The 24,322-nt window shown below is 41.0% G+C and overlaps 1 protein-coding gene across 1 annotated transcript; it reads right to left on the reverse strand.

Annotated features, from left to right (window-relative positions):
• Positions 1-17,094: 17,094 nt before the first annotated feature.
• Positions 17,095-21,609, reverse strand: LOC147436468 (regulatory protein NPR6-like). The gene is made up of 3 exons (XM_086489347.1): positions 20,367-21,609; positions 18,108-19,182; positions 17,095-17,674 (listed from the first exon to the last, which is right to left on the reverse strand). The coding sequence occupies exons 1-3, from the start codon at positions 20,931-20,933 to the stop codon at positions 17,385-17,387; spliced, it is 1,932 nt and encodes a 643-aa protein (XP_086345473.1). The 5' UTR covers positions 20,934-21,609; the 3' UTR covers positions 17,095-17,384.
• Positions 21,610-24,322: the final 2,713 nt, after the last annotated feature.

The following is a 24,322-nucleotide window of genomic DNA, read 5'->3' on the forward strand; positions in this document are numbered from 1 at the left end:
TTTTACAAAGGAGACACTGTCAAAATTTATGCAGAATCTGAAGCTTCCTTGCTTCATTTGACAGGTTGATATTGGTTTAGAGGTCAGTTTACAGGGGAAACTCTACCGAATTTTTCCCAGGAAAGTAAACTACTGTGAAGCGTAGCTATGGCTGGATCACAGGACACTGCTCTTTACAATATCAAGAAGCTAGATGGAACCAATTTCCCATTGTGGAAGAAGCAGATTTGGCACATGTTGGTACAAAAGAAGCAGATAAAACCTATAAATCTCAAGGGGATAAAACCAGAAGATATGGACGAAGATGAATGGAGCGAAATGGTTGAATTGGCACTTTCTACCATTATGCTGACTTTGGCAAAAAGTGTTTACTTCAATGTAGCAGATGAGATGTCGGCTTGTCAAGCATGGACAAAGCTAAGTGATCTTTATGAGAAGCAGAGTGCAGCTTCACAGCTATACTGGCTTAAGAAGCTTGTTGACTTGAAGATGAAAGAAGGGACCCCTATGTCCAATCACCTAAATGAATTCAACACCATCTACAGTCAGTTGTCAGCTCAAGGTGTCAAGTTTGATGAACCTGTTAGAGCTATGTTCCTGTTGATCACATTGCCGAAAAGTTGGGACACTTTTCGCACATCTTTGAGTAATTCTGCACCTCCAGATGGTTTGAACATAGCAGGTGTAGAAGGAAGTCTGCTTACTAAAGAAACCAATAGAAAGACAATGGACAAAGGCAAAGGAACAGCCTTAGTTGTCAAGGGAAGGACCAAAGAAAAGTACAAAGGTGGAAACAGAAATCAGTCTCGTAGCAAGTCCCGCAGTGCTAAAGGCAAGAGTGACATAGAATGCTACCATTGTGGCAAGAAGGGTCACATGAAAAGAGACTGCAGAGAATGGAAAGCAGAAAAAGGCAAAGAGAAAGCTGAAGACCATGGTGAGAAGAACAAGTCGTCAGTGAACATTCAAGAAATAAATGTGACAAACACTGTTGCGAACATTGTTTGTATGGTAAGAAAACACAGCAGCCACATAAGCATAGAAGCAGTAGAAGAGATACACAGTTGGTACTTGTTCATAGTGATTTGTGTGGACCTATGCCTAACCTATCTCTAGGGGGAGCTTCTTACTTTATGACATTTATAGATGATTACTCAAGGAACGTATGGGTTTACTTTCTCAAGCACAAGGATGAAGCGTTTAGTGTTTTCAAAACGTTTGTGACACTTGTGGAGAATCAGAGTGGCAAGAAGTTTAAATGCTTATGCACTGACAATGGTGGAGAGTATGTTTCAAAGGCCTTTCAGGACTTTTGTGAGTCAAAAGGTATAAAACGTGAACTTACTGCTCCTTACAATCCTCCTCAAAATGGTGTTGCTGAGAGGATGAATAGGACCATACAAGAGAAGGTCAGAAGTATGTTGTCTAATGCACAGCTGCCAAATGGGTTTTGGGCTGAAGCTGTATCAACAGATGTTCATCTTGTAAATAGATCTCCTAGCAAGGTTTTGCAGAAGGATTCAGTGCCAGAGATGGTATGCTCAGGCAAAATGGCCTCATACAAGCATCTCAGAGTATTTGGCTGTGAGGGATATACTCACGTTCCAAAGGAATTTAAGAACAAACTTGAGCCAAAGAGTAGAAAGTGCATCCTTCTAGGCTATGGTAATTCTCGTGAGATGGTATACAGACTTTGGGATCCCGAATACAAAAAGGTTATCCGCAGCAATGATGTTCACTTTAATGAATCCAAATATCATTCTAAATCAGAGAGGGTTGAGGAGATTAGACGAGTTGTCTTCCAAGAAGATGGACCTGCACGTGCAAGACAAAATGTCAGGGCTCAAGAGGAGTAAGGACAGGATAGATTGGAACCACAACTTGTGGCTGAGCCTGAGCCACCTATTATGCGTAGATCTGGACGTATCACGCGACCTCCTGATAGGTTTGTTCCATCTATGAACTATGTCATGTTGACTGATTGCAATGAGCCTTCATGTTACAAGGAAGCAGTGCAAATGAAGGACTTCGAGAATTGGCAATTGTCCATGCAGTCAAAGATGACAGCTCTGCATAAAAACCAAACATGGAAGCTAGTTAAACTACCACAGGGCAAAAAGGCTCTACCTTGTAAATGGGTTTACAGGTATAAGATCACCGCTCATGATAGTCAGCCAAAGTACAAAGCAAGGCTTGTTGCCAAGGGCTTTAAGCAAGAACAAGGCATTGACTTTGATGAAGTCTTCTCTCCGGTGGTCAAGATGACTACATTGAGATGATTTCTTGCATTGGTTGCCATATTAGATTTGGTGTTGCACCAAATGGATGTCAAGACAGCGTTCTTGCATGGTGATTTAGATGTGGAAATTTACATGCAGCAGCCAGAAGGGTTTGTTGAGAAAGGCAAGGAAGATTTGGTATGCCAGTTGTTAAAGAGTCTTTATGGCTTAAAACAATCACCGAGGGCATGGTACCATAAGTTCCACAAGTTTATGCTTTCTCAAGGCTACAAACGTAGTGAGTTCGATCACTGTCTATATACAAAGAAGGCTAAGGATGGCAGTTGGCTGATCCTTATTTTGTATGTGGATGACATGTTGATTGCTGGCAAGCACTTGGAAGAAATTTCAGCTTTGAAGTCAAAGATGGAAAAATCATTTGACATGAAAGACATGGTGAGGCAAGTCATATACTTGGTATGCGCATTGAGAGAGACAGATCAAAGAAGTTGATTTGGTTATCTCAAACAGATTATATTGACAAGGTTTCGCAACATTTCAATATGGAGAAGGGAAAGGCATTGAGTGTTCCATTGCCACCATATGTGAAACTTAGCAAACAAGATTGTCCTGTGTCTGAGGAAGAACAGGCTGAAATGGATAAGATTCCATATGCGTCTGCAGTGGGTAATTTAATGTATGCAATGATTGCTACTCGCCCAGACATTGCATTTGTAGTGGGAGTAGTAAGTCCATACATGTCAAACCCAGGCAAGAAACATTGGGAGGCAGTGAAAGGAATATTGAGATACCTGAAAGCTACAAAGAGTATGCGTATATGCTATGTGAGTCAGGAGCTAACTGTAAAGGGTTTTACAGACTCAGATTATGCAGGTGACTTAGACAATCGAAGGTCTACTTCAGGGTATGTCTTAACATTGGCTGGTGGAGCAGTATCATGGCGTTCTAGATTACAAGATTGTGTTACTCAGTCTACTACAGAGGCTGAATATGTTCCAGCATCAGAGGCATGCAAAGAATCAATTTGTCTTAATCGACTAGTAACAGATTTGGGAATCAAAGAAGAGATGCCTGTGTTATATTGTGATAGTCAAAGTGCTATACAATTGGATCGCAATCTAGTTTATCACTCAAAGACAAAGCATGTGGATGTGAAGTATAATTTCATCAGGGAAATGCTCGAGGATAAGCAACTTCAGCTTGTCAAATTTCACACCACAGAAAATCCTGCTGATCTACTTACAAAAGGACTTCCCTCAGAGAGCTTTGCGCATTTTTGCAAGCAATTAGGTGTAGGGTAGTACATCACTTCTCTACATCTCTTGTATATTAGCTTGTATATTAGCTTCTCTCACACTTAAAGTACCACATTGGAATTTAAGTGGGAGGTTGTTGGGGTATAAAGCCCAATGTGGTCGCCCAGGTAAGTGGGCAGGCCGCCAGGTATGTACACATATTCTTTTGTAAAAACCTAATAAGAACTCACTATGCTCTACACATTATAGTAGAGCGAGTTCACTATATTGTCGTGCTCTTCTTCTCGCACTCTCTCGTGTCACACTTCCGCTCGTAGTCCTTCAGTAAGTACGTCTGTGTACTTAATCAACCGGTCACCCTCAACGGCATTGGATGGGGGATTTCCAGAAGAGGCATGTACAGGTAAACTGGTGAATTATGCATTTCTGAAAGTGTTTGGGTGTGAGTCTTTCATGCACATAGTTAGAAGCCTAAGATCAAAGCTAGATGCAAAGTCCAAAAGTGTTTCTTCATTGGCTATGGAGAAGGTGACTTTGGGTATCGCCTATGGAATCCTGAAGATGGTAAAATCTTAAGGAGTAGGGATGTAATTTTTAACGAACAAAATATGTACAAAGATTACTTGGAAAGAAAACAAACAAAAGAAACAGGTGATGAGTACATGGAGCTTGAGGACGGTGAAGACTCAAGGACTGCAAACGGTGACAATGTGCAACAACGTCAACCAAATGAGGAGCCTCAACCTATTCCCCGAAGATCTACAAGAGCAAGTAGACCTCCAGAAAGGTTTGTTCCTTCCTTCAACCATCTCTTGATCTCAGATTCTGGAGAGCCGGGATCATATGAAGAAGCTATGCAACATGAATCCAAAGAAGAATGGACGAAGAGCATGCAAGTGGAGATGGACTCACTACATCGCAACCAAACATGGGAGTTGGTTGAGTTGCCTAAAGGTAAGCGGGCACTTCAAAACAAATGGGTGTACAAGCTAAAGGAAGAAGAAGGTGGGAAGAAAAGGTACAAGTCTAGGCTTGTGGTAAAAGGTTTTTCTCAAAAGAAAGGTATTGACTTCAATGAAATATTTTCTCCTGTTGTAAAAATGAACTCAATTAGGCTTGTCTTAAGCCTTGTGGCTACTCATGATCTAAATCTCGAGCAAATGGATGTAAATACGGTATTCCCTCACGGTGACTTAGAGGAGGAAATCTACATGCTTCAACCAAAGGGGTATGAAGTAAAAGGTAAGGAGAAAATGGTTTGCAGATTAAAGAAGAGCTTGTATGGTTTAAAGCAAGCATCAAGACAATGGTACTTGAAGTTTGATCGATGGATGTTGGATCATGGATTCACAAGATGCAACTCGGATCACTGCATCTACACGAAGAATTTGGGAGATGGGAAATTCATCATCCTAATGTTGTATGTTGATGACATGTTAATTGCAAGTGCTAACATGCAGGACATCAAAGACCTAAAAGAGGACCTGTCTAAATCTTTTTCAATGAAAGATTTAGGTGCTGCAAAGAGGATACTTGGTATGAAAATATCAAGGGATAGGACGAAGAAGACAATAAAGCTATCTCAAGAGGATTACATCAAGAAGGTACTAGAAAGGTTTGCAATGCAAAATGCAAAACCAGTTTCTACACCTTTGGCTGGTCACTTTAAACTAACGAAGGATATGTGTCCAAAGACAAAAGAGGAGATAGCCTATATGTCTAAAGTTTCATATGCTGAAGCGGTAGGTTCTCTTATGTATGCTACGGTCTGGACAAGGCCAGACATTGCACATGCAGTGGGAGTTGTAAGTAGGTTCATGGACAACCCAGGTAAAGAGCACTGGCAAGCTGTGAAGTGGATACTTAGGTATCTAAAAGGGACAACAACAAATGCTTTGTATTTTGGAGGAACTGATATTTTTCTAGAAGGGTATACTGATGCAGATATGGTAGGTGACAAAGATACTCGAAGGAGCACTACTGGCTATGGCTTCATGGTTGGAGGCACAGTAGTAAGCTAGGCCTCAAAGCTGCAGAAAGTGGTCTCACTTTCTACCACGGAAGAAGAGTATGTAGCAATGACGGAGGCAAGCAAAGAAATTATGTGGCTTCACAGATTCTTAGAAGAGCTTGGATTCAAACAAGACAATTGTGTCTTGTGTAGTGATAGCCAAAGTGCTATCCATCTTGCGAAGAACTCATCCTTTCATTCAAGGACAAAGCACATTGATATCACTTCGTACGCACTCTTTTGGAAGAGGGACAGCTAAAGCTAGGAAACGTGCATACAAGTGAAAATCCTGCAGACATGTTTACAAAGGTGGTCAACAAGGAGAAGTTGAGCTTTTGCTCATCTTCAATCGGCATTCAAGGATAAGAAGCTAGGATGGAAAACAGTCACAGGTTTGGAGATCAGTCTCCAAGTGGGAGATTGTTAAGTATGGAGCCTGATTTACCCCTTGTAATTTCTGTGGTAAAAAAGCACATTTGTAAGGCCCCCATTATGAGGAGAAGCCATCGTGCGTGAAGGAAAATCACTCACCGGAAACCAAAATTTTCACGGCCAAAATTCAGGGGCAACTTTAGGGGCCTCGAGGGCGGAAGCCCCCGAGACATTTTTTTTTGCCTCGCCAAAATATTCCTTTTCGCCGAAATATTATGGCCGGACGGCGGCCGGAAAGTGGTCGGGAAACAACCGGTTGGTTGGCCGGTGGCCGCTAGTCAATGGCCAGTGGCCGGTGGCCGAATTCAAAAGCGGATTTGTTTACACAAGGGCGGATTGGAGGGTCCAATTTGGACTTATTCACACAAGGACGGCTACTCATGGCTGCCTGTCATGAGAGAGGGCAGCCCTTTTTGCCTATAAAAGGAGGCCATTTCTACACACATTTCATAGTGTGAAGTAGATGCAACAAGGTGGGTGTGAGGTGGTGAGAGTGAAGCAAGGAGGGAGCTCCATTAAGGGCATCATCCCTTTGTAAACTACTTCTTGTTTTGAAGTACTAAATCCATTGAGTGGCTGCTTTCCCGTGGACGTAGCCCACATTGGGTGAACCACGTATATCGTGTGTACTCTCTCTCTCTCTCTCTCTCTCTCTCTCTCTCTCTCTCTACTCTATAATCTCTTGTGTGTGAAATCTATCTCTCTTCATTAAGTAATCTACTCAAATATCTATTTAGCTACGTCATATTTCCTAACACACCGGGTAATAATCTCGTCTTTATTGGTCAATGCCTATATTTGAGGGTTCCACATAAGTACACACCCACGTCTACATCACAGTGCATGTAGATCTAGTAAAAACCCTAATCTAGTACATGTGGATTACTTAAATGGACCAATCTTATACGGACCGATCTAATACAGATTGCCATTTCTGAAGATCATTTGCATTTTTGGTATCCGTTTGCGTTTCTAAAGTCTACAGTCCATTTGTGTTATTTTACTTCATTTGTCGAAGTTCGTTTGCATTTTTAAAGTACACAAAAACCGATTTTGAGGTCTGTTTGTGTTTTTTCTACTTTAATCATCCAAACATAGCCACATCCTAGCAAGTAAACCTTATGGACAAACACATAAGCAACTAGCCCTAGCTAAGACCTAAATCTTCAGCAAGCTAAAACATCCCAACCGCTTACTCTAAGCGGCTAACCATAAGTGGCTAGCCCTAACCGGCATGAATACCGACTAGCTCTTAGTGGCTAGTCCTAAGCGGCTAAGTGGCTCAAAATTTACCTAAGCAGCTAACCCTAAGTGACTAAGCAGCTATATCAACAAAGCACGTTAAGTGGCTGAATACTTAAGTTGCTAGCCCTAAGCGCATATCGATTAGCCCTAAGTGGCTAAGCGATTAAATAATGAAGCAGGTAGGCCTAAGCGACATGGATGAATACCTAAGCGGCTAGCCCTAAGCTGTCTGAATACCGATTATCCCTAAGCGGCTAAATAACAAAGTGGGTAGGACTAAGTGGCGCGGCTAAGTGACCAAATACCTAAGTGGCTAGTCCTAAGCGACTAGCCAGAGGCAGCTAACACTAAGCAGCTAGCCTTGTGCATCTAGACTTCAACAACCTAAATTACGGACTAGTCCTAAGCGGCTAAGTGGTTGAATACCTAAGCGGCTAGCCTAATTAATCATCTACCCTTAAGAGGCTAGCCCAAAGCGGCCAACTACGTTGATTGACATAACAATGTCGATTTACCATAAACTATCGACATAACAACGCCGATCGGCGATTTGCAAAATGCATAAAGTTAATTAAAGGTAATTAGAACCTAACGCTAAAACTTAACTAAAAACATTCTAATTTACATTTACAACACTTAGTACGACATGTCACAATTATAAAAACAACATAATTTATTAATTTTCAAATTAATTTGCATAAAAATAACAAAAGTAATTATAAAATGACCTAAAACAAAATAACCTTTTTTTTAAAAGATCAAATTTCATTATCTTTCTTTGTTAGTGATGATGTTTAATTAATACAATTTATAAAATAACAAAATTCATATTTTTTTTCAATGTTTCTTTGTTTGAAAATGTGTGTGTGCGCCTCACATAGTGTGTTTAGCTTCTTGACAAACTAACCAAGACAGTTCGGCCACTTCTTAGTCTGCTTAGGACTTCAAAAATAACACAAATGGACTGCAAAAAATGCAGCGTTCAGACATTTCCTCGTCTGCAAAAATGCTAACTATTCTAAACAGATGCTGCTTTTTGGTGTGTTCTAAATTAGAGTGCTCTAAAATATAGCATTTTGAGTTAGGATGACAACAGTGATTTGTTGATTTGTTGGACCATTGGTAGATTAATTATGGACGACAGGATGGCGTGTCCTTGTGCACGATGCAAGCATCACATCTTTTGAAAACAAAAAATATGTGATCATCACATACGCAATAACAGTCTCTTTTCCATAGTGCACAATTACAAGATCTACCACTATCAATCTCATGGTCCGAAGGTAGTCGATCAATCCCCACAAATAGATATTGCTCCAATTCCATCAAAGAGAAGGCGAATATCAAACGAAAAGCCATCGGTGGAGCCTACCCCACCAATACTCGATGCCACATTCCATGGATGCGTTCTTTGACATGGCCCCCATCATTGAAAACCAAGATGGCAACAACATTCAAGGCAACACTGTGAATCAACCTCAGCCACCCCGTCCATATTGACGGCATGAGAGAAACAAGAAAGAAGGTGAGATCATGCAGACTCTTGCACGTATGCCGCTTTACAATGATGCAAAAATCTCAGTTCTCCGTACCGCTTTAATGGCAATGCTTAATCTAAAGTCTGTTTATGGGTTGTTTGACACGAGTGTCACAGAGCTTTTTAGGTAAATATCTGTATCCTAAGAATCAAACCAAATTAAAGTTCAATAACATGATCATTGTGTTCACTTGTAGATGTAATGACAGGTTGCTCAACGAGAAAATCTTGTCGGAAGGCAATCACATGCCCCCTACCCATCCAGCCGCTAAAAAGCTTCTTACTAACTTTGGCATGATTACCACAAAATACATGCATTCCCTAATGATTGCCAATACTCTTTCGCAATGAGTATAAGAATTTGGAACAGTGTCCCAAATGTGGATCAAACAGGTATATAGAGAGAGGACACACAAGGAAAATTTGTCCTTGCAAAGATCCTTTGACACTTCCCTATCATGTTTAGGTGCAAGTCTATAGCCGCTTTGATGACATGGCATACAAATACTAGATCCACAGATGATGTGATGTGGGTGCCTGCTAACTCTCGTGCATGGAAGCAAATAGAGGAAAGATGGCCTACATTCAAGGATGAGCCTCGTTGTATCCATTTTGGTATGGCAATGGCTGGAATAAACCCAGTTGGATTACAAACACATGGCTTATTTGCTTTGTTAATTATAATCTTCCACCATGGCTAGCTATTAAGAAGGGCCAATTTCTGTTGTCACTAATTGCCCCAAGAAAGTACAAGGCAAAGAACATGGACGTCTATCTAGAACCATTTATAGAAGAGCTCCAAATCTTGTTGACAGGGATCGATGTGATTGACATGTCAGCGGATTACTGAGGTCAACGTCAAGGTGACAGGGGACGAGCCATAGGGACAAGGCATCATGAGAAAGATGGATATCACAATGCGAGAAAAGGTTATGAGATTTTATCAACTCAAAAGTCATGCAAAAGTGTCTAGAGAGGTACGAAAAGGAAAAGCAAAAATGCATGACAGCTCGCTTTTGCAATTCTAGCGTAATCGCGCCACTAGAAACCTTCCTTTTCTAGATCATCTTTAGAAATTGCCAGACTTTCCTACTGGTCGGTGGCTAGATGCAACAATCACACGGAAGCAAGGAGCAACGAAGTTCATATTACTGAGGATGTAAATGTTTTCACAACTTCCTTTTACAAGTCCATATGACCACATTAATTAAGTAAAATTAATTTTTTAAAATTTATGTGCTTGTAGTATCACAAATACGGAGCTTTCTGGTCGCGTGGGAGCCACTTTAGGATGCAATGGATAGATGAACAAAGAGTCACCCTCGATAACTGAGTTAGGACAAGCTTCATCCAAGAAAGTCGGAGTAGTGCCAGGGATAAGAAATTTGTGAATATCCAGATTGAATACTTTGGTTGCATCCAAGACAGCTTAAAGATTAGATTTAGAAAATTTGATATTTTTATCTTTGATGTTAAGTGGTTCAAAGCTATTACTAGTGAGCCTAATGCAATTGTGCGCAAAGATAAGAGTGAACTAATTTAAGTGAACTCTAGGCGGGTGTGGACAGATGGTCGGGATAAATTTGTTCTTTTGCAAAATTATGAACAAGTTGTGTTCACAATAGATCCACTATAGAATGAAAAGGATGAAAAAGATTTGTCTAAAGCGCATTGGCTCTTTGTTGTTCAAGTTGCTCCTTGAAGAAAACAAGTGTGTGAAGGATTGGAGGTTGAGATCAAAGAGCCTCATGACCAAAGTGCACGGCGGACGGATGATGTAGTTGAGGATTTCCAGCTAGAGGCCAGTGGTGAGTAGATGCCTGAACCGGCATATGAGCTCTCAGATATGCAGGTAGATGCGGACAGTGATGTAGAAAAGGGGTACGATCTAGTCTCGAATGACTAGATCTTGAGCGTGTCGATTTTCACAATGCCACACCATCGATCAGAGGCGAGAGGCAGGTACAAGGCCAACAGCCAAAGCCCGCATGATGGTTGGACGCATAGGAGTGGGTGGAGATCGCACAAGAGACATATGACAATCCTCAGAGATTTTGATAGAAGAGAGATGCAGCTAGAGCACATTTGGAGTCTATTGGAGCATCACATCTTGGGAGTGGAGACTACCACACTCTTCGGCATGAGTTTGTAGGTATTATATATGGGCTTTAAATTGCCATATATGTATATGTGATTTGAATATTTATCTTATGGTTAATTGTTTATTTTGTGGGAAGTTGGCATGAAGTGCCCTCCGACATGCCAAGAGGAGAAGTATGGTTACAAGCATGGACTTGTGGCTCTTTTCACCCAGCTTCAGGAGGAGGGAGAGGCTGCCAATTGGGAGGCATTACCATGAGGGTGACATCCTCCATATATGATTTTTTGTAGTTATGGTCATCCTAATGACCATTGTCAATTTGACATTTATACTTATGGTTTTGCATTTCGTTTATGATTATGGTTATGGAATGGTAAGCAGGTTATGCTTATGGTTTTGCAATTATGTTGTGAATATGGTAACAATTTTTGAAGCATCTTACATTTATGGTTTGAGAATCTTCTTGTCGTTATGGTTACGGTTTTTAAATCATGGTACAATTCTCAATTGAAAATATTCATATCATTATAGATACGATTTTCAAGTCATATTTTAGTAATGGTTAGAAAATCTTCATGTCGTTGTGCTTATGGTTTGGGAGTCGACTTTATGGTTATGCTTTTGGAAACTTGTCATGTTTATCGTTTTGGTTTTGTGGCTTTATATGCTTATAATTTTGTTCATCTATATTGAATGTACTTCTCACTCATTAGCATCAAAATGTAGGTGGAGTGTGGTTGCTTTTGCACTCTTCCATCGGATAGAGAGGGTTGGTTCTTGGTGCTACAGTACATGCAGTATCAGTTGTCAGTCCTCTCTGGTCAAATGTTTTTTGCAAGTTTTGGTTTTGGTGCAGGTGTTGGAATCATTGTCAGTATGTACGTCAGTATTGGCGTCGAAAACTATTGTCACAATGTGCATCGGTATGCGTGTCAAAAAAAGCGTCAGAATGTATTTTAAAGTCCAATGTTTATTTAGACGCACATATCGACGGTTATAACATCGTTATTATTTTGATGATTAACATATCGACATGCATACTAACGATACGATGTCAATGTAAATGTTGATGCTTACATTGGAACCTTTTATTTATAAAACAAACTTTTGGTTGTCCGTATACACGTCGATATTTGCACGATGTGTTGTAGTGAGTAGAACTTAAAATGGTGTGACCTTGTCTCCCATCTAAGATCAGTTGCCTTCGCATTGAATGCCGCTTGTAGCCATATATGTCGAGAAATTTAGAGTTGTCAAATGTACCTTGTATGCTCTCGAGGTTTGGTTCATACCGACTTCCAATAAAAAACAGGTAGACATGTTGCCAAGTTTTCCCAAGTTCGTATGCTAATATGATATTCCAAAATTTAGAAACTTCTATGAAATCTTCTCTAAAATTTTCAAGTCATATTTTAGTAATGGTTAGAAAATCTTCATGTCGTTGTGCTTATGGTTTGGGAGTCGACTTTATGGTTATGCTTTTGGAAACTTGTCATGTTTATCGTTTTGGTTTTGTGGCTTTATATGCTTATAATTTTGTTCATCTATATTGAATGTACTTCTCACTCATTAGCATCAAAATGTAGGTGGAGTGTGGTTACTTTTGCACTCTTCCATCGGATAGAGAGGGTTGGTTCTTGGTGCTACAGTACATGCAGTATCAGTTGTCAGTCCTCTCTGGTCAAATGTTTTTTGCAGGTTTTGGTTTTGGGGTAGGTGTTGGAATCATTGTCAGTATGTACGTCAGTATTGGCGTCGAAAACTACTGTCGCAATGTGCATCGGTATGCGTGTCAAAAAAAGCGTCAGAATGTATTTTAAAGTCCAATGTTTATTTAGACGCACATATCGACGGTTATAACATCGTTATTATTTTGATGATTAACATATCGACATGCATACTAACGATACGATGTCAATGTAAATGTTGATGCTTACATTGGAACCTTTTATTTATAAAACAAACTTTTGGTTGTCCGTATACACGTCGATATTTGCGCGATGTGTTGTAGTGAGTAGAACTTAAAATGGTGTGACCTTGTCTCCCATCTAAGATCAGTTGCCTTCGCATTGAATGCCGCTTGTAGCCATATATGTCGAGAAATTTAGAGTTGTCAAATGTACCTTGTATGCTCTCGAGGTTTGGTTCATACCGACTTGCAATAAAAAACAGGTAGACATGTTGCCAAGTTTTCCCAAGTTCGTATGCTAATATGATATTCCAAAATTTAGAAACTTCTATGAAATCTTCTCTAAATTGAAGCCTTGCTTTGCATAAATACATGAAAAGAATAAGATAGGATGGAACAGATGTTTATATCTAAGAGCTTTCCCCACTGACAAACAGATGTCAATGGTTCTACCCTCTAAAACCTTATAGTTATTCTAGAACCGTTTAAGATATTCTCAAGGTTCTATATGTTTCTAGAACTTTTTAGATTCTTGTAGCTAAATCTAGAACCTTCCAAACACTTTAGAATTTTCTTGAACTTCTAGAATCTTCTCTAAATTGAAGCCTTGCTTTGCATAAATACATGAAAAGAATAAGATAGGATGGAACAGATGTTTATATCTAAGAGCTTTCCCCACTGACAAACAGATGTCAATGGTTCTACCCTCTAAAACCTTATAGTTATTCTAGAACCGTTTAAGATATTCTCAAGGTTCTATATGTTTCTAGAACTTTTTAGATTCTTGTAGCTAAATCTAGAACCTTCCAAACACTTTAGAATTTTCTTGAACTTCTAGAATCTTCCCAATACTTCTAGAAACATTTAGAATCTTCTGGAAACTTCTATATGCTTCTAGATATTTTCAAAACATTCTACATTCTTCTTAGTGTTTTTGGAACCTTCTATAGTTTTCCTTCTAGAAGCTTCTAGAAAGAACTAGATGTTTGCATATGTGACATTGCCCTCTGCTCTAGGAGGGAGTTCCACCAGGAGCGGTTTTCCCTCATGGTGTAGAGTCACTCTTTGATGGACATTGTTGATGAAACTCACAAACTTTGGTGGGGGCCTGATGGAGATCACATGCAGGCTCCCATGTTTGTTCACTTGCGTCATAATCTTCAAGATATAAAAAGTATTTAAGTCTTCCACGATAGATTATGGAGTCAAGTACTTTCTTGACTTCATATTTTTCATGACCATCGATCTCTATGGGAGGTGGTGGCTAGGAGCATCTTGCAAGAATCTTGGACAGATGACATGGCAGTGGTATTGGGGAAGTATCTTGAAGCAATGCTTGAGGATCAAAGGGAAAATGATTGAAGAAATTCCGGAGGGCGTTGAAGCATGGTTTCATCACCAATTGAGGGACCACATTGATAAAGCTTTTGTGGAGCTTTGGAGTAAGCTCAACACAAACGAGTCGGATGAAAAAATTCCAAAGCTTATGGAATCTTCGAGGAGAGTATTATTCAGGTAATACAATTGATATCTTTATGGTTGTTATTCTATTTTTTACTTATAGTATGTATAATAAATAAGTCACTTAGGAAAGGAGCTCAAATAAAGTTAACTGCATTTTATGTAGATGGCTAATTCAGCTTTACGATCAAACTTTGTTGGAGAAGTTGCCATTTACTTGGCCAATTATGTTGAATGGTCCTTGATAATCTAGCTTTTGGAAAGGGCAAGATGAACATAGATTATAGAAGAGAATCCACACTTGATCCACAATCTTGTGTGGTTAATGTTGCATTCGGTATTTTCTTGTGTTAGTGAGTCTCCCTGATATTCTGTATCGATGCTTTATGGATGCTTTGTAAATGTGTGGCTAAATGTGTGGTAGTCAGATTCTTCACTTGGGGATTCATGTAGACATCCATTCTTGGGTGCTGACCATAATTGGCAAAGAATGGGGTATGCCAAGTAGAAGCATGAATAGTGTTAATGTACATAAACTCAACCAAGGCCAAGAATTCTACCCAATTTCGGTGATGGTAGTTGATTGTGCATTGGAGATACTACTCTAGAACTTGATTCACCCTCTTGGTTTATCCATCTCTCTCTTTATGATTAGCTAGAGAGATTAATATTTACCACTATAATTTTGAACAATCCTCTCCCAAATCTTGATTTGAACTATTGTCCTCGATATGAAATGGTGTGATCTGGAATCTCATGCTAGTGGTAGATAATCTCACAAAAAAAACATGTTGTTACATCTAGAGTGATTGAAGTAGGACGGCAGAACTGTCATAGCTTGTGATGTTTGGTTTTGCCAACTCCTTCTCCAAAGAATTCTAAGAAAAGAGTACTGATGAGGCTAACTTGAGAAGAACCATCCGGACAATGCTCTAGTTTCATGCATATAAACAGCCTCACTTGTTGAAAGAAGCCTCTTAACTTTTCAAGTAGGCTGACCTTGGGCTCCTTCCTTTGTTGCGGTGGACTAGCAGAAACCACAGGTGTATTTTTGCACGTATTAGCTTCACATAGTTCTTGGAGTGGGGATTGAAGTTTCTTTGCACCCACTAGACTTAGCAAGTGTGGTTCCTCTGTCTACCACTGGACTAGCTAAAATGATGGGTGGATGTTGGCACATATTGGCTTCACGTAGTTCTCGGACTAGTCGTTGAAGGTATTGTACCACTAAACATAGCATGTATGGTTGCTCTGCTTTCCATCGTGCATGTAGCTCCTAAGTTTGTTGCTACAACTTTTGCGTTGGACACTACACCTTCAAATACAGACTCCATGTTTAGGCAACATCTCAAGGGAGTCACTATATGTAAATCTATACATCTCATGCATTCAGGAACTATTTATTAACCCGCTCAATATGTAAATTTTTTTCAAGATCATTTTTTCAACACCTTTTTGTATGTGAAAATGTGAGAAAATATAAAATAAAATAATCCCTACCATTGAACCCATGTGATACACATTTTTTTTTGTCGTGAGCCCTCTCACCCCACCCCCCTAAGGACAAGATTAAGAAATGCAGTCTTACCAAACTGTTATGACTATGTGATGAGGTGAAAGAGAGTGAGAGGAGGTGCTCACAATTAACAAGAACTTGAGACTTGATTATAAACTTAATCTTGATTGAAAGACTTATTGCTTGATTAACAATTTTGCTTACAAAACTTGGATTACAAGGCTTGACTTACGACACAAGGCTTCATTACAAGAACATGGTTTGATAACAAGAGAAGAAGTAGAAGAAGACCTACCTCGCAGGAGTCTCACAAATGCTGTTGGTATGACTCAAGGGCTTGTAGCCCAAGACCTCTATTTATACTAAAGCCTAAGGAGGTTAAGAACGTTTCAGATTTTACCTTTTAGAACCTTCTATTTTTTCTAAAACCTTTTAAGTTCTTTCTCAAGCTTCTAGATCTTTCTAGATTCTTGTAGCTAACTCTAGAACCCTCTATACACTTCTAGAACCTTCTTGGACTTCTTGATGCTTTTAGAACCTTTTAGAATCTTTAACAACTTTTTAGATTCTTCTAAATGCATCTAGAACCTTCTAGAATCTTGTTTTAGTAGTTTCTAGAACCTCTACATTCTTCCTTCTAGAAGCTTCCTGAATAAATTAGATTTTTGCATCCGTGACACTATGATTGATCTTAAGCTCTGACCTTGTAATAAATTGATCTCCTGTTTCACATACTATTTAGGAGTAGAGCATTGGTTCAAAAAACTACATGGGAATGAAAGTATGACACCTTCTGCAATTTTTCTTTTGAGTGGCGATATCAAATCCTCTGAAATTTGGTGCATTAACAATCTGAGTGCATGGGAATGGTCTTAAAGTTTAAGAAAATTTGAGATTGGAGGATTTCCAAAAAGTAAATATCAAGATACTCTTTCAATGTACCGTCCATAAGTACTATAAGACTCTTACTCATCCAAGAACCCCTCCACAGTAGACCTCCCAAAAACAAAAAAAAACATATAAACTGGCATTCAAAAGGAGAGGCATTGAATTTCATAAAATTTATCGTATTTCGAACTATTCTTATAGAAGGCCCAAGGGGTTTCCAAATAAAATTGGAACAAAAAAACACACGAGAGGTAAGAAAAAGGGGTCAATTTATTGCGTCACAATATGTAAATAAGTACAGGGGTGTTTTCTAATACCATTTGAACGCACATGATATATAGGGTTCTTTATATCTGCACCCCCAAGAGAAACCCCAAGTTCCAACCTCACATTGCACCCCCAAGAGAAACCCCAAGTTCCAACCTCACATTAAGGTGGGTCTACTAAGAAGTGCCCCATGATATGGAATGCCGAAGCCTGATAGAACTGGGAATTGAAGATCAAAACCAAACAAATTCAAAGAAGGAAAAGTCCATTTGTGTACATTGCAAATGCCTTAGACACAACACTAGTGGGGTCAGCTAGAACCTAACCTAGGTTGAGCCTCAAGTAGAAGAAGAGATGGCTGAATTAGATTAGTTAATTTCACCAAGGAGGCGGGGATTCTTCATGTGGATCATGTCGACGATGCAGTGAAAGCAAGGCTTTCACTGTGTGCGACAAACTCTGTTTGGTGCATGTACAAGTAAATGTTACGTGACAAAATCTGTGCAGGTAAATTTGCAGGCCTAGAAGATAGACGCGCTGTTTGGGTTCGCAACGAAGACGGTTGATGCCAGTGTACCTTGGGTGCACACCATTCGCACATCCCGAAAATCCGGGTACAAATAGTCATCCATGTTGCTAGATATCACACATGCATTGAAGTTTTCATGGGTGCTTGCACTTGAGCTTATTGTGCAATTCAATGGGGCTGATGAAGGCGGTTGCAGATGTGTCCTCATGTTGTCGTTGATCATCACATGGTTGTTCAAGGGCCCCTTGTCAATGCTATTCATCATGTCCCTCATGGGTTCACCTGCTAATTCATTCAACATGCAGAAAATTATGAGAAATTGCTAGCTAGTCTGAACATCATGCAAAATGCTAGTCTGAAATTAGAAGAGCACGTGTGGATAATTTGGGAATTTGCCTCTATTTGTGTTCATGAGCATGGAATATGCTCATGTAGTAAAGGGTTGCTATGTAATGCGACTGTGGATCCAACCCACAGACACGATGAGTTCATTGAGAAAGGATTGATGAAGCATGCTTCTGAAATCATCGTATCTCTATGAAATGTTTAGAAGTGTAAAGGGATTGTAATCACATGTTGCTAGAGCATATAATATGTGTGCACAACCTTTTGATGCTAATTAGCAAGGAAGTAGCATTTGAGTGTATGCATGTAACACATCCAAGCATTCATAATATGTGTCTGCAAGTATACATACACAGAGACATGTACTTACCCTTGCTCCCCATCAAGGCCGCTTCCCTCTGCGGATCGACTACTAAAAAGCTTGGGTGATGATCCTGACCAGCTTGCTGTTGATAGTGATGCTTAGCTTCAATCTGGTCGGTTGAAGTCAGTATACTCTGCTCAAATGGACAGCTTTCAATGGAAGCCCAATCTTGAGTGAGGCTTATTGGGGTTGCAAGGGTAGCATTGGCTGCACATGCATTGAGAGGCTCAAAGGAGGACGAACAATCGGGGATGTCAATGCAAGCTGGCTGGTGATGCTGAAGATATAAAGATCTTGTGCTTGTGTTGTCACTGCTTGGCTCCGTGACCGCACCGTCACTTGATTCATCCTCCTTGTCAGCCACATGTGCTGCTGATTGGAGTAGCTCTATACACAAACGAAGCCTGTTGTGATCATGCCTTTGATGCGTCGGCGACCCCATTTGCGACACAGAGATGAGCCCTTGTATCATGTCAATGGGCGTGTCACCTGAATCTGCTCGCAAGAGCGGTGACGCATGGTGGTCGAGCAAGACTGAGATCATGTCTGGGTTTGCCATTTCACAAGCGATATGAAGGGCAGTGCGACCCGCATGATCAGGATGGTTCACATTGACGGCACCCATCTCAAGCAAAGCCTTCACCACATCTCTGCTACAGTTGCCTACTGAATAATGAAGTGCATGTGCCGTATCAAGATCCAGACCTTCTCCCATTACCATGAGCCGCACCAGCTCTATGTCCAACGAGTCCAGTGCTTGCCGCATTTTATGTATGCGTGCGGCAGGTGTCGGGCTTATTGTTCCCCTATCCAAAGAGCTTAGAGGGGGGCTACAGCTATGGCTGGTGTGGTAGAGCATGTCATGTCTATGGCTGTGGCATCTTTGCATTCTTATCTCCTCTATCTCTGCGGCTATCTCTTGTGGCAGATGCTTCTTCAAGGTCTCCATTGCCAATCCTGACCTGGCAACGAGCTCCGAGCACATACTCCACAATGTGCTGAACCCCTGCTTTCTGGCAGTCACAAGCACTCTCATGACATCATCAATGGAGATCTTGTCTATAATGCTTCCAAAGTGCCTCTGCAAAACAAAATAAGATTAAGCATGAAAATTTCATCATTGTTAAGGCCATGTTCTACTAGTTGATGCACACCATAAAAGATCAACAACATGGCTAAAAGAGGATAACGCAGGACTGTTGCAGATGAACTGATAGCTACATTGGCCATGCAAATAGGAAAACAGCTAATTAGAGCTTTCTTTCTCACTCTGAAGAGCAAGGCTTTGTGGGGTCTGTCCCACACAATATGGAACTATCAATCGGAAAGGGCAAGCCGCAAAAAAGAGAGTAGTGCTGCGCAATAGACGAATGACGGGCCCAGTGTCCTCCAGAAATTGCTATTGATCTTCCACCCACAGATGCATGTGAGATATGTTACACCCACATGTCAAGCTTTCACCTTTTCTTAACAAGAGCTCATGTGCTATGGTCACCCTCATCAAATCCTAACTTTCCAAAGCTAAACCCAATCATGAACATTGCAAATTGACAGGTTAGGAGCGATCTGAAGCTAATATAGCTGGACAAGAAACACTTGAGGTCAACTCCGATCATAAGATTGACAGTATGGCTGTGAGCCAAGAGCTTTTGGATAAATTCCTACAATAATTCTCACATGGTGGGTTACCAACTTACCACAACATAATAAGCCTCTACGAGGGATGACCTACATACCTAGCTAGGTGTGGTTGGGGGCAGGGGATCCTGGGCGGGCCGGTGGCTCCTACCTCCAACCGCACCCAGCTAGGTATGCGGAAGCTACTGATGTTTAAATAGTTACATGCAAACAATGAGAAAGAGCCCATTGTCCTCCATGAGAAAATGAAGACATCTTCTTGATATATATAGCTATATGGATTGAGCTCAGCCAACTGAGTTCATCTAATTCTACAGAACGAAGCTAGGTTACTACAAAATTTATGTTGCAAGGAAATGATAGTATCCATTCTAATCTTGCCCAAATAGTTTAGAGCAATGAGGAAACATGCAATATACAGCATATGTAATGTAGGACGGTAGTGGAAATCCACTCCCACGGTCAGAGAGAGCACTGCAGATGGGAAAATGATAAATGAATGCAATTACTCCTTATAATGAGAGGTAGGTGCACCAATGTGCTGGATTTATGTTGATGCTAATTACATTAACTGAAAAGCACATATCAAACAGAACCAAGAACATGGTGAGCTTGTCATAAGCAGACCTGTATCATGGTAGACAATTGATCGATTCCGAATAACATAGCCGCATGTAATGTTTCGAGCGCAAGGTCAACATGAGCTGAGCAATGCAGATGCCAACAGCCGCGCTCGGCGCATTTCGACCGCCCTTGTTGGAATGCAAGAATGAGCTGCCCACTATACAAGAACTGCAGCACAATGTGAAGCACATCATAACTGACAACCCCCACCGGTACCTGGACCGGCAAGCAAGCTGAGATGCCCACAGGGGGCTGGAGTGACTGATTGCTTGCATCCATCAGGGCCCCATTTGTGTCAATAATTCCTTTGCAGAAAACCATGCGGAAGAATGAACTCCGGGCCGCGAGAATGCACCGGTGAGCGTGCAGTTGCTGTCCTTCGACACAAAAGACGACGTCACTGAAGGCAGTGTTGTGACCAGTGGAGAAGAGGGTGAGGAAGTCTAAAGACAAGCCTTTGAGAGGGTCATCATCTGCTGCAGAAGCTAGCTGCTGAGAGGGGACATTATGATGAGGAATTGAGCTTTGCGGATGATATTGAGGATGATGATCTGCATTGGGGAGCTGCATGATGCAGATGATCTTTTCCTGTAGTATAACTAGAGCTGAAGAGGACAATTATTAAAAGGTTATGCAGATTCTTAGTGTGCAAAAGTTGGGGGGGAAGATCACCCTAAAGCTCTTGTTTGTAAGAATATTCTTGGCTCAGCATGCTAAAAGCTTCAAATTTTGTCAGATAATGAGGAGGAAGGTCCAAAGGGGATGATTATATATACATACACACACAGCGAACGGGAGTACCCACAAGTACCCATCTCTTCTCTCTCTCTCTCTCTCTCTCTCTCTCTCCATACTCACACTCATTAAATCACATACACACGCACATGCAATCCACCACATGCAGAAAGCACCAGAACCTTGTATTTCAAAGGGTTAAGGATGAGTAGTACGCTTCCACTCACAGCACACGCTCACACACACACATGCATTTCTCTGTTTAAACAGTTCCTCTCTCAATCACTCAAACGATGTGAAAACAACACATACGCACACACACACACACAAGAAAACAATGGATACAACCATGTAAAGAAAAGGGCGGAGGTAGAGAGCTGCACAGAGAGAGAGAGAGAGAGAGAGAGAGAGAGAGGGATGAGCTGGGAACATCTAATCAGTTAAAAGCTAGTGCATGGAAATAGTACACCTTCCAGCAGATCTCTAACAGAGAAAGTGAGAAAAGGTGCAGATGATGGGCATGGCGAGGGAGGGCCACGGAGGGGGAGAGAGAGAGAGAGAGAGGGAGGGAGGGGGGCGGGGGGGACCATAGACAGTTACGCAGAAAAAACCAAGCATTTAGAAGCTTCAAAGAGTACAGAGAGGTCGAGGAGGAAAGCTCTTCTCTTCCATGAGCTCCTGCAGCTTCTCTTCTAGTCTACTGATCATACTCTGGGTAGAAAAAGCAAAAGCAAAGCGAAAGAGCCCGTCTCTCTCTCTCTCTCTCTGGGTGCTACTCTTGGGTGCCTGCAAAAGCAGGAAAAAGACTAGAAAATAGTCCTGAGGGTAGCGTACTGTCTCTCTCTCTCTCTCTCCCTCTGTGCTACTCTTCTCGAGCCCCCCACAACTTGACAAAAGACCCACGGGCCACACATTCTCACACACAGTCGCACTCTCTCTCTCTCTCTCTCTCTCTCTCTCTCTCACACACACACGCGCACGGGGGCGACCTTGGACTCTTGAAGAAATCAGAAAGCCTCCATACGGGCCTACCACCCCATCTATCTAAATCAAGACAAGACAAGGCCACGAGACTGCTATATGATCCCTGCCCTTCTCCCTTCTGCTTTTTTCTCTGCGTTTCCTTTCATCTCATAAATTATAGGAGAAATGGGGCTGGCCCCCCTCCTCAAGACTCTCCATTTAGGCATTCAATGAAGGGCAAAGAAATCCATGGTCCTTATGTCGCCCGCGGGTCACACATGAAGCATAAAAATTCACTCTACCTAGAAGAAGCTAGGATGGCACCGGGATTCTCCCCATAGCGTCAATTCGAATTAAAAAAGTAGAGGTATGAAAGACATGCAACCGAATGGAATTTAACGATGTAAAAGTGAAATAGTCAAAAAACAGGCATCAAAGGTAGTCCCAGAGCAAAGAGCAACAACGGTCATAGCTCAATGCTAGAGCACACAAAACTAGCAATCCGGTCACCTTCTCCCAGTGTTCGGGAAAAAACATTTTTCCAAACATACAAATATCCTTTCCTTGACTTTGCCAAGAGGGAATTTTAGAAAATTAGGGGTATTTTTTGGGTTTTTACACTATATTTCTCTATTTTGGGGCGGAATTTCTCCTTTTCCCGTTGCCCTCAACCGGCATTTTTGAAATTGGAAACGGCATGATATTACGCTGAGACACATTTTTCCCGAACACTGCCTTCTCCCTTACAAGTCTATCGAGGCTGTGACCATGTCATAATCCTAGACATACTTGGCAATGGGCTAGAAGGCTTCATTGGCACTGTTGGTTGCACATGAGCCACCATCATTTGTTCAAAGTCTAAAAGTTATTGGGAGGACACGTAAATTGTGTTCTTCCCTATCCACTACGAAACCATGTGAGTCAAACCTTGTGATTCCAAAGCCGATGGAAGACTGTGGGAAGGGAAAGATCACACAATGCTACACACTCATGTAGTGTTTCAACCCAAGCATACTTAACCGCAATTTAACTAACCAGTCACTATATTCCTCCAAAAGAATGTGTACTTAAGCTGATTTTTTTAGTCTAACCAAGCTCAAGATTTAGAGCTAACTAATCATGGTGTAAACGGTTGTGCTAAGACTCATGTTGGATAATTAGACCATATAATCCTCTTTTTCATTGTGATTATGTTCATTAATTGTTGTTATTACTACTCCCTAATTACCCCCTTCTTAGTCACATGTACATGGTATGTGACGCATGGGCTCTCCACTTATGGTTACGTGCATACTAGGATCATGTATGCTTAGATGACTAGATCGATAACCTCATGCATTAGGATTGTATCCTAACATGTTTCCCTATCTATTAGTCTATAATTTCACTTGTTTTGTGACTAACATCCAAGTGATCTCAATTGATTCCAGCAATATCACCCCCTTGTTTGCCTTTATCATACACTACATGAGAGATGGTCCCAAAGAGAGCTGCTTGTAGATCCATGTGGGACGGGTGTCTAACCTCACTCCTATCTTATTGCAGACATAGCGAGAACCCCGAATATAATTGTCAATCCATGGGACGAATTTGAATCGATTTTTAAGCCTATACTTATATTATGATTTTAAAGCTTAAATTCCTACTTATGATGGAATTAAGCTGCAGGTCGGCGATGCCAAAAGCTACGGATTACTATGAAATGTTTACGTCAATGCTTAGAGGTCTTACTTGCGGTTGCAACGTAACAAACGACACTGCAATGTGACAACCGAGAAGAGATCAGGAAGCGCGAGAAGGAGAGAAGTGAGCGTGTTAGCTCACGTTGTGTTCTATTATCCAAAATACTTACCAAATTTGGCTTTTATACCTTAGCCAAGGTTTCTATGGTCAAAACTAATAATCTGGGAGCTCTAACTAAAGATAGGTTGATACAATTTGGAAGCTTGTAGCCATCAATTACACTGTTTATCTGGAAAGTAAGAGTTACAACATTCCCGATTCATCAAAATAGTGAGTGTTTTTACAATAAAAGCTCCGAAAAATGTTATTCGAATTAGCTTGCTGCTAACATCTCTCCCTCCTCGACTATGTCGTCCCCTGACACAGCTTCATGGATTGAAGTAGTCTTTGGGTTGCGGCTGGCGAGCCGGTCTTTAAGCGCATGTAGGGATTTTTCATATCTGATTCGTCTTTCTTTGTCTGAGACTTGCAAAAACTGCATGGTGACTCTGTTTTTAAGTTCAATGACTGAATAGCCA

This window comes from Adiantum capillus-veneris, chromosome 18 (assembly GCF_014529385.1).
Source record: "Adiantum capillus-veneris isolate H3 chromosome 18, ASM1452938v2, whole genome shotgun sequence".
NCBI classification, from domain to species: Eukaryota; Viridiplantae; Streptophyta; class Polypodiopsida; order Polypodiales; family Pteridaceae; genus Adiantum; species Adiantum capillus-veneris.

What these genes read in the sequence shown, in the direction of transcription:
- LOC147436468 (XM_086489347.1), bottom strand. Translation starts at nt 20,933, where the DNA reads ATGCAGCTCCCCAATGCAGATCATCATCCTCAATATCATCCGCAAAGC. An exon ending in AATTGTCTACCATGATACAG is followed by an intron (nt 19,183 to 20,366) that starts GTCTGCTTATGA and finishes TTTGTTTTGCAG; the next exon opens with AGGCACTTTGGAAGCATTAT. An exon ending in GGCCTTGATGGGGAGCAAGG is followed by an intron (nt 17,675 to 18,107) that starts GTAAGTACATGT and finishes ATGAATTAGCAG; the next exon opens with GTGAACCCATGAGGGACATG.